Source organism: Zonotrichia leucophrys, chromosome 10 (genome assembly GCF_028769735.1).
Source record: "Zonotrichia leucophrys gambelii isolate GWCS_2022_RI chromosome 10, RI_Zleu_2.0, whole genome shotgun sequence".
Classification (NCBI taxonomy): Eukaryota; Metazoa; Chordata; class Aves; order Passeriformes; family Passerellidae; genus Zonotrichia; species Zonotrichia leucophrys.
In genome coordinates this window covers 6,524,314-6,540,074 of record NC_088180.1, presented here as the reverse complement: position 1 = coordinate 6,540,074, position 15,761 = coordinate 6,524,314, and the positions used below count along the sequence as shown (strand labels likewise).

Genomic DNA, 15,761 nt, shown 5'->3' with positions numbered 1-15,761 from the left:
TTACATACTATTCAAAACATAAGGCTTAAAATATTTGTCTTTACTGTACAAAGCTATTGGACATGTGTTTGGTTTTCTGTTTTCTGAATTGCTGGAAACTTGGTAATTGGCATTAGAACAAGTAGTTTAAAAACATTCATTATTTAATCTGATTATGAAATTATCCAAGGAAAGGAGATCTAGTAACATCCCCTGTAGCCTATATTTGTGCATTTCAGAGAGGTTTTTTTTGTGCAAACCAGAAGACTGAGAGATCCCTGTTCAGGAGAATAATCTTGTTTTATCTCCTCAACTTTATTTCAAGGTTTTTATATGTGAAACTATAAAATCTGGGCATTGGTCTACAATATCTAAAAATCGATTCTTAGGATAAATAATTAGTCATAACTTTATTAAATAAACTCTGTCTACTGGGACTTCCATTTTTTTACTCCCTATTGACTATAGTTAGTAGCAGATACTTTTGCTGTCTATTACATGCTGGTATTTTGTGGCCAGTGTTAACCCAATGGGGAGACTGGGTATTTGTTAAATACCCCACATTAAAAAAAAAACAACTAAAAGATAATCTGGTAGCACTCTAGAAATGGCCAGTTAAGATTTTCTGAGGGTAGAAACATTTTGTAAAGCGGGACAACTCTTCTCAGAGAGTGAGGGGTATTTGAAAGCCATTTTTGTGCGCATTGGTAGCCTGAGTGTCCCGAGCTCGGCCTGGTCAGCTGTGCACAGGCCGGGGCCGTGTCCCCTGTCCCCCCCCGGGGCCGTGTCCCCTGTTCCCCAGGCCCCTGCTCCCTCCGGGGCTGGCCGTGTCCCTGTCCCCCCTCGGGGCCGTGTCCCCTGTTCCCCAGGCCCCTGCTTCCTCCGGGGCTGGCCGTGTCCCTGTCCCTCCTCGGGGCCGTGTCCCTGTCCCCCCCTCGGAGCCGTGTCCCCTGTTCCCCAGGCCCCTGCTCCCTCCGGGGCTGGCCGTGTCCCTGTCCCCCCTCGGGGCCGTGTCCGTGTCCCTCGCAGGCAGCCCCGGCCCGGCTGTGGAAGTGCCTGGGAAGGAAGGGCGGCTCCTTCCTGGCCGCAGGCTCGGTGCGGGCCCGGCTCGGGGCAGCGCGGAGCTCGGAAGGTAAAAGCTTCACTCGGCTCACAGGCGGTCCTTGCTGGGGCCGGGCTGTGCCGCTGAGTGTGGCCTGTGCCTTTAGCGTGGGGAAGAGAACGTGCCTGGCATTAAAACTGGGCCTGCAGAGCCAGTCTCTATTTTCTTGTTGCAAAGGAAGAACAAACCCATGATGAGAGGCTACGTTACGGCTCGCAGCAAAAGAGCCACCTCCTCTTACTTTATAGGAAATTATTGCCAAAGGTTCCATGAATATTAGCAATATTGTGAGGGTCCCGGTTGGGGTTTTTTGTGGAATCCAATGTAATTATACTAATATGATGTAAAGATCAGAGAAGTTGGTTAAAAACAAGGGAAGGATGACTTTGGATCTCTGATCTGTGATTTCCCATTTTCCTTTCATTCCAATAACGTGACCAGGAACTCTGTCCCTTATCAGGTCCTAGGGAGCCTGTGTTTGTTGCTTTGCTAAGCTTTGTTCAAGTGAAGCAGAATGTCTGAAGGTATGCAGTTGGTATTGGAATTGCAGTGCTGGTGTTCAGCTAATGTGGTGATATGTAATGCAGTTTATTGCCTTTCATTAGGGACCTGTGTTACATTTATTTTGTATTATTTACGCTAATGTGACATTTTTACAATCAGTGTTCTACTGAGAAATTCTTACAAAGAATATGAATTGTATTTAAGATTTGAAACAGGTCTCCATTTCAAGCAAGTGTTAATCCGTCCTTAGATGCTAGATTCTAGTTGCATGAATATTAATATTTGTGTGTGGAAAAATTACACTTATAATAGTTTGGAGATAGGAAAACTAGTATTTCCACAATTTCAGTATTACTAAGCTGCACAGTTTATGGGCTGTAATTAAAATTTATGGCATAATAGAGGAAAACCTGAGAGACACACATACCACCCCCTTTTTTAGGTTTTGTTTGAGTCACTGTACTGTTCAAAATAAAACTTAAAAGTTCAAATAAATTTTATCTTTAAAATTCTGTTTTAAATTTATTAAATAATTTTATTTATTTATTAAATGTTTTTATTATATAAATTATATAAATACATAAATTTATGTATTAAATAATATTTTTGAAGACCTCTTGTGTACAAAATGTTGTGAAATCGGTATTTGGTGCAAACTGGAAACGTTGCGAAATTACTTCCTTTTATTTTCTTCAGGTAACTTTAAGTGTCAGGAGTTTCAGTTTTTAGGCAGGTTTCCAAGGGACAGGTGATTCCTTAGATCATGTTATGTGATCAGACTTGTTGCTGACACCTGTATTTATGTCTGTGATGCCCCCCTGTGCTGGTTAACTCCCATTCCAAAGCTTGAACATACAGTATGTTACCTGTTTGGTTTTGGTTTGGGTTTTTTATCCACTCTGTTTGGCCTTGTGTATAAGTGCATGTTATGGTATTAGGTAATATTGGAGTAATTACTGTATGTGAGTCTTCAAATAATATTTTTGTTACATCAAGTGACCTCCCAGCCCCAGCAGGGGCAGCTGTAAACAGAGTGGGATTGACGAGACGTGAGTGGAATTTCAACATCTCCCTTAGAGAGTTATTTTATGACTTCAGAGGAGTCAGGGAGCTTGTTCTGTATGTGTTGAGTATGGACAGAGTTTCCATTTCTTGCCTGTTTAGCCTTAGAAATCATTAGAACAGGATCTACCTCTTGCTTTGGTACAGCTTCAGCACAGCAATCTTTGAGAACCCTTTGTGTGCTGCTGGAATACAAATACAAATTTTTGTGGATGTCACAATAAACTTGATTTTTATGGCTAAACCACTGCTACAAGTTTTGTATTGAGTGTCTTGATCTGGTACATTCAGTCATAGTAATGGGAGCTTCAGTCTTAAAATGCTCTGTGGTCAATAACAACATTCTTGATTTGGAGTACAATCCTAAAAACATGATTAAAAAGGTAGGATGAAATAAATGGATTGATTTAAATGGGTATTTTGTGCTGCTTTGCTGTCCCTCAGACATGCAGCATCATCTCCTTTCCCTTGGTGCCTACTTCAATTATTTCCCTTTGATTTCAGCTCCTCTCCCACTCCCTCATACTAAGCTTCATTTCATCCTTCCAGTGCCTTGGTATCTGCCCTTGTTAGCATTGTCTCCTTCACTCCAGACCAGCCCATTTTATAATTTCAGACTTTGAAATCAAGAAATTTGGCCTTATGGAACTGTAAAATTACTAAAATGCCAACAAAATAATTATTGGTAACAAGTGATAGCAACAATCTTAAATTTGGAGCTGTCAATTGACACAGACCTCAAATTCCATCAAAACTCATGATGAAAGATGAAGTCTGAGATGTGGCCATTTTGAGGTAATGCCTCTTGGATTGTTTGGAAAGGTCACCTTTGTCTCCATACCTTGCCTTTGGAATTTAATGTGATTACTTCTAGGATTTAAAGTTTTTGTTGCCGGGTTTTAAATCTACTTCTTAGGTATGTTTCTAAAGAGCTGTCAAGGTATATAGATTGATACATACTAATATATTCATTCATGAATATATATTCAATGTTTTATATTAATTTCTAGTCAATATGAACTTCCATTAAGAATGAAGAGTTGAAAGATGGAATACAGAAATGGTGTGGTTGTTAATTTAGCAGTGAATACTAGTATCTGGTGGTTTAATGCTGTATGCTGATTTATTTAATTGCCAAATGTGCTCAAAACTCTAAATGTTTTATTGGAATGCAACATTTGTATTGTTTCTGCTACTTAAGATTGTAAAAAGTATTTTTGTTTTTAGTTTTACAAGTTTTCCTTGTTCTTCTGTGTAGGGTCAGCTTTACCTGCTGGTGACAGACCAGGGCTTTCTTACAGAAGAGAAGGTTGTGTGGGAAAGTTTACACAATGTGGATGGTGATGGGAATTTCTGTGACTCTGAATTCCACCTGAGGCCTCCATCAGACCCTGAAACTGTCTACAGAGGGCAGCAGGATCAAATAGATCAGGTACTGCATTTCTGCCTTTCCATGTGAGTTAGTACTGATTTTTAGTGATATTTATGTGTAATTCCACAGATGTGTATGTGTGTATACTCATGCATATCTGGGACTATAAAACTACTTTAGGTAATTAGATTAGGGTTCCCAAAAGTTCCACTTGAATGCATTAATATGGTTTTGAGGGAGAAAAGTAAGACCAACTGAGTAGTTTGGAAAATGGGATTTTAATCTCTCAGAATCCACTTCTGGCAAGTCCTCACTCAGGTGAAATGTCACCTGTTTTTTATATGGAAACAGAAGCAGACTGGGGAATTTCTTCCTACACAACAAACTCCCTTCAGCTCATTAAGATTGTCATAGCTGAACTTTGCCTTCTGCTGCCCACTGGGCTGAATGTAGGACAGACCCCACAGCAGACTGTGTGTCTGGTGGGTGTTTGTTGTTCTTGCTGAGACACAGAGTTTGCAGAAGTCGTGTCTGAGGTGGGGCTGAGTTGTACCAGGTAATGCACAAATGCAGAGCAAGACTAAGTTCCTTGAAAATCTATAGTTTATAGTCATCACCATTAATTTTTTTAAATACTGAGCGAAAATTAATCATTCTCTCTCTCAGAATAAAAATCTGACAGATAATTTGCTGCTGTCTAGGTAATAGAATTTAAACCTGAAAGCAACATTTTAAAATTAGTTTTTGTGTCTTCTGTGCTGCAGCTTAGTTATTGTGAAAGCAAACATGTAAAGTTGCTGTTCTCAGCCTTCCTGCAGTTGAGGTTATGGACAGGTTCTGAAAGAAATTCCTGATCTCCATTTGAAGATAAGGCTGGGAGAAAAGTGATGGTACAGTGTAGCTGCACATGGTGAAAAATTCACTTGGTATGACATGACTCTGTTTTCTGTGAAAGAGCATTAATTCACCAGTTTACTCTTTAGGATTACCTGATGGCATTGTCTCTACAACAAGAGCAGCAGAATCAAGAGATTAACTGGGAACAGATCCCAGAAGGAATCAGTGATCTGGAGCTAGCAAAGAAGCTCCAGGAAGAGGAGGACAGGAGAGCTTCTCAGTACTATCAGGAACAAGAACAAGCAGCTGCTCAGGTCCAGGTAAGAAAACAGCACTACAGAATATGATCATCAATTTTAGAAAGTATGAATAATTGCATAGATACATCTGTGCCTGTACACATTTCAGCCTGAGGTGAATATAGGAATCTTTAGGAATACACTACAGTTATCTACATACACTACAGAGTATGCATGTAGATATGGCAAGTGCAGACATTTAAATACTTTAAAGCAGGCTGAGCCTTCTAAATTAGGGTTTCATTTATACTTATTTTGGAATGATGGTATGAATTAATATCAGGTTACAAAGATGGTATTAGCTAGTATTTTACATTACTTGCAGAAGAGCATTGAGCTAAACTTTTTGATAATAGTTGAAGCTTTGTCTTTATTTTGTGTTGCAGAAGTTTGTTGCTGTACATTTTCAGGTGATTCAGACTCTGATCTCATGTGTATCTATTCTGTTGTTCCAAATCAGGCAGTTCCCAATTTCTCCCAGTACACCTTTCCATCCCATAACCATAAGCAATTGATTTCAAAATCTTCTGAAAATGTGATTCATGAACATGTCTATCAAAAAATCCAATTTAACTGAATCTTCTGTGCCAGAGACAATATTTATTTAAGCTGGTGTTTTGGATTTAGAGAGGTTCTAACCACTGAGGGCTTTCAGAACTGCTTTTATTTACAAATAGGTAAGAAATAATCTATATAAATCCTGCATCTTTGGCCTGAGTAGTTCAGAACCATTAACTGATAAGTTTGTTAAGCATGAAACAAGAATTTTGACAGGTAAAAGTTATTTGCACTGTTTGTTGCTTTGATAGAACCAGCAGTACCTAGTTAAGACACAGATTCATACCTGCCAAAGGCAGGAGGAACTGAAGAACCTGCTGAACAGGATTAAGAGCCTGCTTCTTTGCAGCTATGAATGGGTAACAGAGGAAATAGATGATGAATTAACAAAACTTATGCAACTTATGTTGCTTTTGTATACCAACCCCCTTGCCAAGTTATTAAAGAGTTTGTAGTCACAAAAAGCTGCTGCCTTACCATTATCCTGCTGTCCACACCAGCACTTTGACTCTGCAAATAGTGAAATGTGGATTATGTACTTATGAGAGAAACCAAGAAAAAATTCCAGTGCAATAATACAGAAGTGCCAGAAAATGCTTGAAACCGTATTTTATTGAAACCACTGATCTGTATATGTGGACACAACAGAAAGGACACATGAAACTTCAAATATATTGTCAGCTGACTTAATTTTCAAGAAATACACAACTTTTGTGGAGGTCCTGGAGTAGGTATACCAAAAGCCCTACCTGAACTCTACTGGTTTGCATAATACTTAAACTTTTTGTTTTGAACTTGAGCACACAGGAGGAGTTCAGGCTGTGTGTGCAGTGGGGCTGGGTTTATTTCCCATGTTATTTTCCCTACACAGCAGGTACAAGGTGCTGCCTCTCCAGCCAGCACAAGACAATCCGGGAGTAACGAACGCAAACGCAAAGAGCCTCGAGAGAAGGAGAGGGAGAAAGAGAAGAACAGCTGTGTTCTCTTGTAACAGAGCATGGATTCCACCTGGAGCCGAGTGCATGTCCTCAGAAGCAAAAACAAGGAGTCAAAAGGAAGACAAACCTGTTACATGCCGCCTGTGCCTGATTACCCCATGGATTCTGTTCACGTTCCAAGAGAGGATGGATGGCTTTGTACCAATCAGACTTCCTTCAAAGTCACGGCGCGAGCTGCTCAAGAGGGAATTCCAAACCACAGTTGGATGCGGCTGTGCTTTGAGTTAGTCATAAGAAATATTGCACCTTGTAGCTGAACACACAACTCATGGCAAGTCCTGTGTCATAGTGACATCCGTTACTCATTACATCAGTTAGTAAGCTATTTTATCTTCTACTCTAAACAAAGATAATTCATTTTGTGTAAGGCTTTTTCCTGAAGTCTGTACACGAGCACAACGGAGTTCTGTGTTACTTCCTTAGTATGAAACTATATCTTAGGCTGGGTATAGTCCCCATGACACAAGAGCCCAAATAACAGCTGGGCACTGCCTCCTCAGTGTGTCCAGATTTCTTTGCTTCTGGATCTGGTATGTTCTTTTTTTGAACCCAGATTTATACTTGTTACTGCTATCACTGCATCTCCTGGCCAGCTTTCTTGCCCCAAGAATATGTGACTTGATAGGCAGCATACAAAAATTGTCATGAAGAAAATGGGGCATTTATTAAAAAGCAAGATGAATATTGTTTGCTTTTCTTGCAACTACAAACTGGGTATGGCAACTCAGATGTTATCAGGGTTAAACAAGTAATTTTATAGGTAACTTCTTTTTCTTTTATTATTTTTTTCTCTTGTAGGTAAACTGGACCAGATAAGCTTTTATTTATTGACCTCTCCATATGATAGATGAATGATGAGAGGGAACTAAAGTCTATAATAATCGTTATTCTATATAAGAATGCAGAGTTAAAATAACTAACTATCTGCCTTTTATCCAGAAGTACCTTGAACTTCAACATGACGTTAACATGTCCACTTGTGTATTTAAGCAAGTGTACTGTAGTTAAAAACACACTTTTTTGTTTGTTTTATAAATCATGTATTCTTAAAAAAGCACACTTCTGAAGGGGTGAGAGAGGAGTGAAGCTCCCTCTCTGAGATGGTTTGAAAGGTGGTCAGGTGTAATATTTTGTTTTTTTAAATCACTAATTTAGAATTTTTGGAAACCAGATTTTTCTAATTTATGGGAACCAAATAAACATGTTGCATCTTGTAGTATTTATAGAATGCAGAAACAGAACACTTGATGAATTTTGAGGGAACCACAAATCTTCCTCCACTTCCATTAAATCAATAACAATTAGTTCTTGCTGAACCTTTTGATAAAAATTTCTATTTAGCGATTTGTAGATACTTTTGAAAAAGGCTGCTTCTCCTGGAAAAGTTCTGTATCTGTGCTCTAAGCCTTAGTGTTCACACAGAATAACCCGGGCAAGAGGTGGAATATGACATTCCTGCTTCCAGGTGTTTGGAGAATGTCTGCAAAAGTGGGTGTCTAACACAATCCACTGGTAAAAAGCCACTTCACAATTATTTCAGACTGCACTGGCTGCACTGCTGGCAACCAGGCACCACACACATCTGCTACCAACCTAGAATGAAAATCAGATAAAGGAAGAATGTCTTACCAACTAAAGGGCCAATTTGTATCACTTTTCTTCCATGCCTTTTCCTCTTTTGTTTTTCTTCCACTTTTGTTAAGATTTGCCTTTTATAATGATGAAGTAATGAACAGTAGGTCTCTAATATGTAAACTGTAAATTTAAAAATATCTTCTCTAGAAAAGTCATGCCCAGAGAAGTAATTTTAATACTTAGTGTGTGCAGTTCAGATAATTTTCTATGTCAAAGCAAAGGTTGATGTCTTTTTTTTCCTTTGCAGCAGCCTAACTTCAAAAATTAATGTGATGGAGGATCACCAACATAATGACTTAGCTACTTTAAGTAGATGAGAAAATATTCCAATAGTGTCAATAACAGAGACTTTAAGCCAGAATGTTGTTTAAAAACATTCTGTTACTAAGATTTTTCCAAATTTTGTGTATTTACATTTATTTATTGACCTTGAAAAATAAATATGTCAAGCTAAGTGTTTGTTATTATTTTCAGTGACAGTATTGCCACTTCAACTCCTTTTGGAAGGAATCTATCTGTTGTGGCTATGGAGTTGATCTCTTTGCCTAAGATACTTGTTCATATGAGAAGAATTCATGTAACATTTCCAGATTCAGACAGATGTGCCTGAAACTTAATATACTGTAGTTAGAGGAATTATGGTCATTTGGTCACAGAGGAAGAAGAGTTAAATGCAATGCTCATCATGAAGTTGCAACTCCCAGATAATTCAGTTTCTTTCAATAGAGGAGTAAAGGTTTCAGGGTATTTGAGATGGAAGGCATGCTATAAAAACAGTCCTCTGTTAATATCCTTTTTTCTTTACAGGTCTTGAAGCTTTGGAAAAAAGGTAAAGAGTTCCTGAAATTTAGGGCTGCATGAGTTGAACTTTTTAGTGGCAAAAGTTATAAGCAGTTGAGCTTCCTAATACCCAAAATGAAATTCACCTGGAAGCTTAATTTATGCCCTACTGGGAGTAACCATTCCAAAAGCAGCTGTCACAGTTGGTACCTCTGACAGTATCTGAGGATCAAAAAACCTGAACAGAATTGCTTTTATCTATATGAGGTGAGCTTGGAAAACAATATTGCACCATTTAATCTTGGAGTACCAGGAAGACAATATCTACTTCTGTTTACTTCATTTGCTTTTTTTCTTTCCTCCAGCTCATGTTCTGGCAAAAGGGTATAGATTTATACTTTAAATCTGTTTATACAATTTAGCATGTACATGCTCCAAATACTTACATAATATATATGAAAGTGTCCAGAAAAGTAGAGTAGAACTTGTTTTCCACTAGATAAATGCTAGCACAGAAAACAGAATCATAGAATTTTTGTTGTTGCATTATAGTTGTGACATAAAAAAGCTACATACAAGTATTCTTAAGATTAGCAAAAAACAGAGCACTGCCGTAGAGATAAATGTTTTCTGTAAGGCACTTTGTAAATGCTCAACTCCACCAGTTTTCTTGTGACGCTCCTGGAATCTGCAAGCCAGCAAAGCAGATCCAGAGGGTTGTAACACCAGAGAATGAAATTAGCATTCCTGAAAATTCACTTAAACACAATGCAAAAACTCCATTTTGTTAGCTGTCCATGTTGTTCATATAAGAAATGAAGTGTTCAGAGTTTCTGTGCAGAGCTGCTCTCGTGGCTCCCAGGAGTTCACACGAGCTCCAGGGGAAGCACAGGCTCTGCTGCCATTGCCAGGCAGGCTCTGACCCACTTGGGATGCCACATTATGGTCGTGTTTCTTCAAATTTGTACACACAAGCTCTTGAAAAAAAGTTTCCAGCATGTAATAAAAGGCAGTTTTGAGTTCTTGAAATTAATTTTCTTGTGCATTCAGCAGGAAATACTAAAGTGAAAGGTAAAGCTGATGTATTTTTAACTGAACCATTCTTCATTCCTGCTCCACTGGTTCTGTAACAAAGTCAGCTCATTGCTTGGATCAGCTCTTTGCATTAGGATGCTTCTTAGAGAATCTATACAAAGTACATCCTTCAATACAACATACTGAATTAAGAGCTTATTTTATATAAAAGTAGATTTTTAAAGGTTGTAGCATTGAACAGGTGACTCAGGAAATGCACATTAATTGATGGAGAATCCTCATTAGAGAAAGCATATTACAGAAAAGCAAAAATAACAAGCTGTAGTTTGGTTGCAGTAAAATGCTCCCATTTTTTCCATCTGTGCTATGATGAGCACCTTGGGAGCAAGAAAAATCCAACTCTCAAAAATGTTAATTCAGGCCAGGGATAGCAAATGTCATGTGCAAGGCCTGAAAATGGCATTTCATCTTGACAAATGCACATCCTTTTTTATCAAGCATAACAAGCCAGAGACTGTTAGTGCTGGGTGGGAAAAGGGAGGAGGTGAGTGACACCTTCTCCCACCATGGCATGGACACTGCCTGATGGGCAGTGCTCTGTACAGCTCCCTCTCTGCAGATTGCCCAGCAGGAAAGCAGTGGCTGCAAGCTCAGCTGTGATCTGCTTTGATGGGGAAGAAATGCCACAGGGGAATGCTGAGGAGGAAAGAGAAGCTGGAACACAAAAAAGTCCCTATGCTACCTCTAGAGATTGTTTAAGGCTTTGTCCTTAATTTTGCTGTTATTTTGGACACAAATAGCTGTGGCACAGCGTGCAGTGGGACATTTTCTCACCTAGCTAATGCCCAGCAGGTTCATTTCCTGGCAGGTTGGCAGTGTCTGTCCCTGGACACACTGCTCTTCACTCTCACTGTGCTGTAAAGTCAGGACTAGCTGTGCTGATCCTCTGATAGCTCCAAATATTCTTATTAAATGTCAGTTGCCTACTGTTCAGTTTTGGTCAATGTCAGCTCCTGTCACTCTGAGCTCTCTTTGCTGGAGAGCTCTCTAGAGAACTTGCTGGAATTTGCCTTCCTCATTCCTTTTCTGGTTTGTAGGATTACTTGTGTTCATGGAGAAGCTTTATCTGCTGAAATGGGCAACTCCTTGTTCTTCAAGGTTAAAATCTTTAAATACTCAGTTAATTACCCTTAGAAAGTCAAGATGCCATGTCTGCCTCAACAGCATAGAAAAACATGCAACAAAATAGTGTTATTTTTGGGAAATCCTAGGGAATGATTCAGATGAAGTTTTAGCACTCAAAGGAATTGAAAAGTTTGCTAGCTCAGTCTACACAGTGCTTACAAATAGTGTAACAGTGCTGGAATCCAAGGCAGCTGCTGCTCTGGTCAGAGCTGAGGCACTGCCTGGGCTGCCCTCCTCAACAGGCAGTGAGTGAAATGGGGGATGTTTGATAGAGGCAGACTCTCAGCCAAATGTACAGACACCTTGGGGTGCACAGGGACACAAACTCAGCCAAGTTTTATTATTTTTTTAATTTACTCTCTTGAACTTCCTTTAGTGCTGAGCCAATTTCAGTTTAGGTCCCATCCACCATAAGTGACACCTGTTGTGAAACAGGGGCTTGATCCAACAGTGTCTCATGAGCCAAAGCCTTTAGCTGAGACAAACTGAGGTTCTCCATCACAGAGCTGGATGAAATAATGGGATACTTGTCTGTCTTGAAGTTCATGTTGTCTTGTTGCAGCCTTTAGGAAAATCTGGATGGGCTTTTTGAGTTAAAACTTCAGCTGTAACTTTGAAAAGTTAAGTTTATGCTAAGCAGTTTTGAAACTTTTTCCTTCGTTTCACATTTTTAGATTTCTTCTGAATGTGTTTCCAAAAAAGCTGGGATAACTTGTATTTTTGTCAGAAACCCTGTGATGGCTTTTGTTCCTGCTTATTAGCACATTATTAGCCAAGGAAAAGGTCAAAGCTATAATTAAAAGAAACACCAGTGTGTCTTAAATCACTTTAAAACTTAAATCAGCTGAGTAATGGGAACAGCCTTGGGTTTGCTCATCTCTTGTTTAGGGGGACTCTAAAATATTTACAAAAACAGACAATTTTCTCTCCAGTATTTTGGTATCAGGCCAGCAACAGGTCTATTAATTTGAGGGCTTTTGTTATTGCAGATTAACCAGAGCCAGAAACTGGTTTATCTTAATTACAGTTGTGTTCACAATTGAGTTTTAGTGAAGCCCTTCACAGTGGAAGTTTGAAACCAGGTTCTCTGTGAGGTAACAGTAGGGGGATTTTGTTCAATTGCATGGTTATATGTTACCAGTGATTCTGTTAGCTACAGAAAAAAATATTGCTGTGGAAATAAAATCCTTCCATTGCCTGGAAAAGCATAGTAGCAGCTGGTATCTTCAAGACACTGCAGTGAACCAAGGAACCTGCTTGTGGACTTTAAACTATTTGTAATCCAGCTTTTCCATTTTTATCATGAATAGTTGCAATAAGTACATGTTTGCATTCCATATAGTCGGGTTACAGCAGGTATGCTTGCATTTCTGGATTGCTTACGTGCTTTCTCTTAGGGATTGGCAAGCAAAAATAATTTTAGAGAACCCTTTTAAAAAGTAACCATAGGTACAATGATTTCAAGAGACAAACGTATTGTAGCAAGGGTTTCTTCACTTGTATTTTGATAACTCTTGAAATGCCCAGTGCTGTAACATTCTGCTGGAAAGTGTGACTGGTGAGGGAGTTACAGTGCAGACATTGATGAAATAAACAGGTTCTGGTTTGGATGGGCTTTGTATTTGCAAAAACATCCCCAGTTAATGCAGGTTGCTATCAGATTGCACTGGACAGATCAGAGCACCTGTGATTAGCTTTTCCCTGTGTTTCTGCAATGTGTAGTCAGTGTTTACAACTTTGATAGCAGTTCTCAGAACTACAGAAGTATCAAGTACTTGTGCCACAGAAATCTATTCTAAAATCTGTTACATCTTGCTCAGTATTGTGTTAAATTCCTTACAGCAACTTCTTTATAATGGAGTGAGAAATACTGTCAGCAGTTTCCCCACAATACCCTGATAGAGCTTTAATGTTAAATGACAGAGTTTTGGTTTATATTACAGCTTTCACAAAACAAGTTCTTATCAAAGTTTGGTTTTATTTAATAATTTTCAATTATCCTTTTATCTGGTCACCAGCTGCATAGCCCTTAGTTGTGATAATCACCTTTTACACACACACGTAAGCTTAGTGAAGAAATGACTGATGGGACATACAAAAATGAATCCTACAGAAATCACCCCATGTTCTCCAGTGCTAAGTCAAATATTTGTTGTCTTAACTGCCTTGACTGGGTGTTTTTACAATAAAATGTTTTTTTTTAAAAAAGCCTCCCCCACAAAGCCTGACATATTTTAGAAAAGTTCCAAAATACTTCCAGATTAGTAATGTCTTCAAGATGCCATCAGAATTGTGCAATTCCTGTGTTAAATCAGCAGTTTAGCTGTCAGTCTTAGTCATGCCATGCTTACTTGATCTCTCTTAAAAGGAAATGCAAAGTAAAGCTGATGCAAGTGACTCTGGATTGACCAAGAGAGGGGAGAAGTTAATTTTTTTAACTTGTGTTTTAGAGGTGCATGACACAATTAAATCTAGTCATGCAGTGTCATTTGTACCAATGTATGTGAATGAAATACTTTTCATCATGTGACACCATTATCCAGCACTGTAATGGCATCTACAAGTTCAACTACTGAATGTTTTGCATTTTAAAAGCCTTAATTGTTTATATTGTATTAATGTGTTTTTAAAGACTATAAGGAAATAACATTTCCTTGTAAATTGTTAAAATAATTTTGAACACAAATAGTTTTCAGACAAATCCAGTTCTGTATCTTAATACCCCTTTTTGTTTATGTACCACAAAGCTGTTAAAATCTGTTACCTTTTAAATAGTGTCTCCTGCTATCAGCCTCTCTCTAGTTCAAGGTCTTTACCCAACTGAGATTTATTTTGGTTAACAGTCTTCTGAAACTCATTGTATGTAAATAAATTTAAGTGAGCAAACTTAAATAAATATTTCATTTAGATATTTAAGTTCTTTCCTAATAATAAAGGTTGGATGATATACTTTAAAAAATATACTTAAAAACCCAACAAACAATAACCCAACAAAAACTCACTCTGGAAAAAAAGGATAGACTTCTGGTGCTCTTCAGCTTTTGAGAAATTCAAAGGTTTCAGCAATTTGTTTTCAATCAGTTTTTTTCCCCATTGTCTGAGTTTTAGTATTTTAGGTGAAATGATTACACCTGCACAACCACATTTTTAATTTACTTAAGTAACTGTTGGAATGCATATCTAGACTTATACAGGGAACCAAGCACATCTCAAGTTTTACTTTTGTACCTCTCTATAGCTTTGTCTTTTAAGGTTATAAACTTTGAAATTGCCCATTCAATCCCTTAGCCACTATAAATTCATCTGGGAGCAGGTATTTGTTTTTTGTGTGTTGTCACACCTGATAGAGCACAGACTGCAGCCAAATGCACAAATACTTTGGAAAATGCACTGGGAATTTGTACTTCTCTTGGAAACTCCTGCAGCAAAATTCAGTAAATTGAACTTCCTAGAGTTTTAAGACTTGAATAAGATGTATTACTATATCAAGGTAAGTGACACACTGGCTGAGACTGCATTTGTTTTGTTTAAACTTTACTATTTATCAGATGTGAATATGCATATAGGACTAATTAGAGACAATGCTGTTGCACAGCAGGTTTCTCAGTTTCTCTCTTCTCCATCTTTCCTGAAAGACTGCTTACTCAAAACCAGTTTGGTTTAACTCATTCTCTGCTCTGCTCTTGATTCCCCTGGAACACTGCAGGTGTTCAGCAGTTCTTCCACACAGCAAGCAGAAATCAGCATCTTCTCACTGTCTCATGCCTTAAAAATGTAACTGAAATCCTTCTTTCACCGGCAGTCTGGATCAGAACCCTTCCAGCTCTTACTCAAGGACTATTTCCTAAGCTCTTCTGTTCTGCTGGGAGTGCCCTGTTACTTGGGCAACCATCCAGCACCCAGCTTTTCCAAGTGGGATTCATCGCTGTTCTCCCTTGCTGAACAGCAGAGGTGTGGCTGTACCCTGACCCTGGCTGGGTGCTGGATGAGTCCTGGCCTGGCTGCCTGGCATTTCTCTTTGGGCCTGGTTTAACACAGGCCCTTCCATGCTGACCCATCCAAAAGGTTTAACAAGATGCAGCCTTCTGCTCAGGGCTGCATCAGGAGCAGCTGCAGGAGTCCCCAAGCCCTGCAAGGAGTTTGTGGTTTCTGATGTCAAATCCCAGCTGCTTCAAACTTCCACAAGACTAAAATTATTTCTTTGGGCCTTGCTTGAGTATTTTGCTATTTTTTGGTTCTAATCTTTCTTCTGTGAGCAAATGTGCTTCTGTTGACACTGTTACTGTCAATTCAGTAACAGTGAAGGAGACAAGTCTTAGTTAGAACCTAATGCACCCATGCTTTGATTTGCTATACCAACATGTCTGTTTAATTCTGCCTGCCTTCCCCACAGACTGCTTTAAAGACTTACTAGA

At 38.8% G+C, this 15,761-nt stretch overlaps 1 protein-coding gene across 1 annotated transcript in view; it reads left to right on the top strand.

The window, feature by feature from the left end:
• MINDY2 (MINDY lysine 48 deubiquitinase 2) overlaps positions 1–14,257 on the top strand; it is a 32,202-nt gene extending 17,945 nt beyond the window's left edge. Inside the window, exons 7-9 of the mRNA XM_064722339.1 lie at positions 3,906–4,079; positions 5,003–5,176; positions 6,585–14,257. Of these exons, the coding sequence (XP_064578409.1) occupies positions 3,906–4,079; positions 5,003–5,176; positions 6,585–6,704 (468 nt within the window). The 3' untranslated portion in view covers positions 6,705–14,257. The remainder of the gene's footprint in view (positions 1–3,905; positions 4,080–5,002; positions 5,177–6,584) is intronic.
• Positions 14,258–15,761: the final 1,504 nt, after the last annotated feature.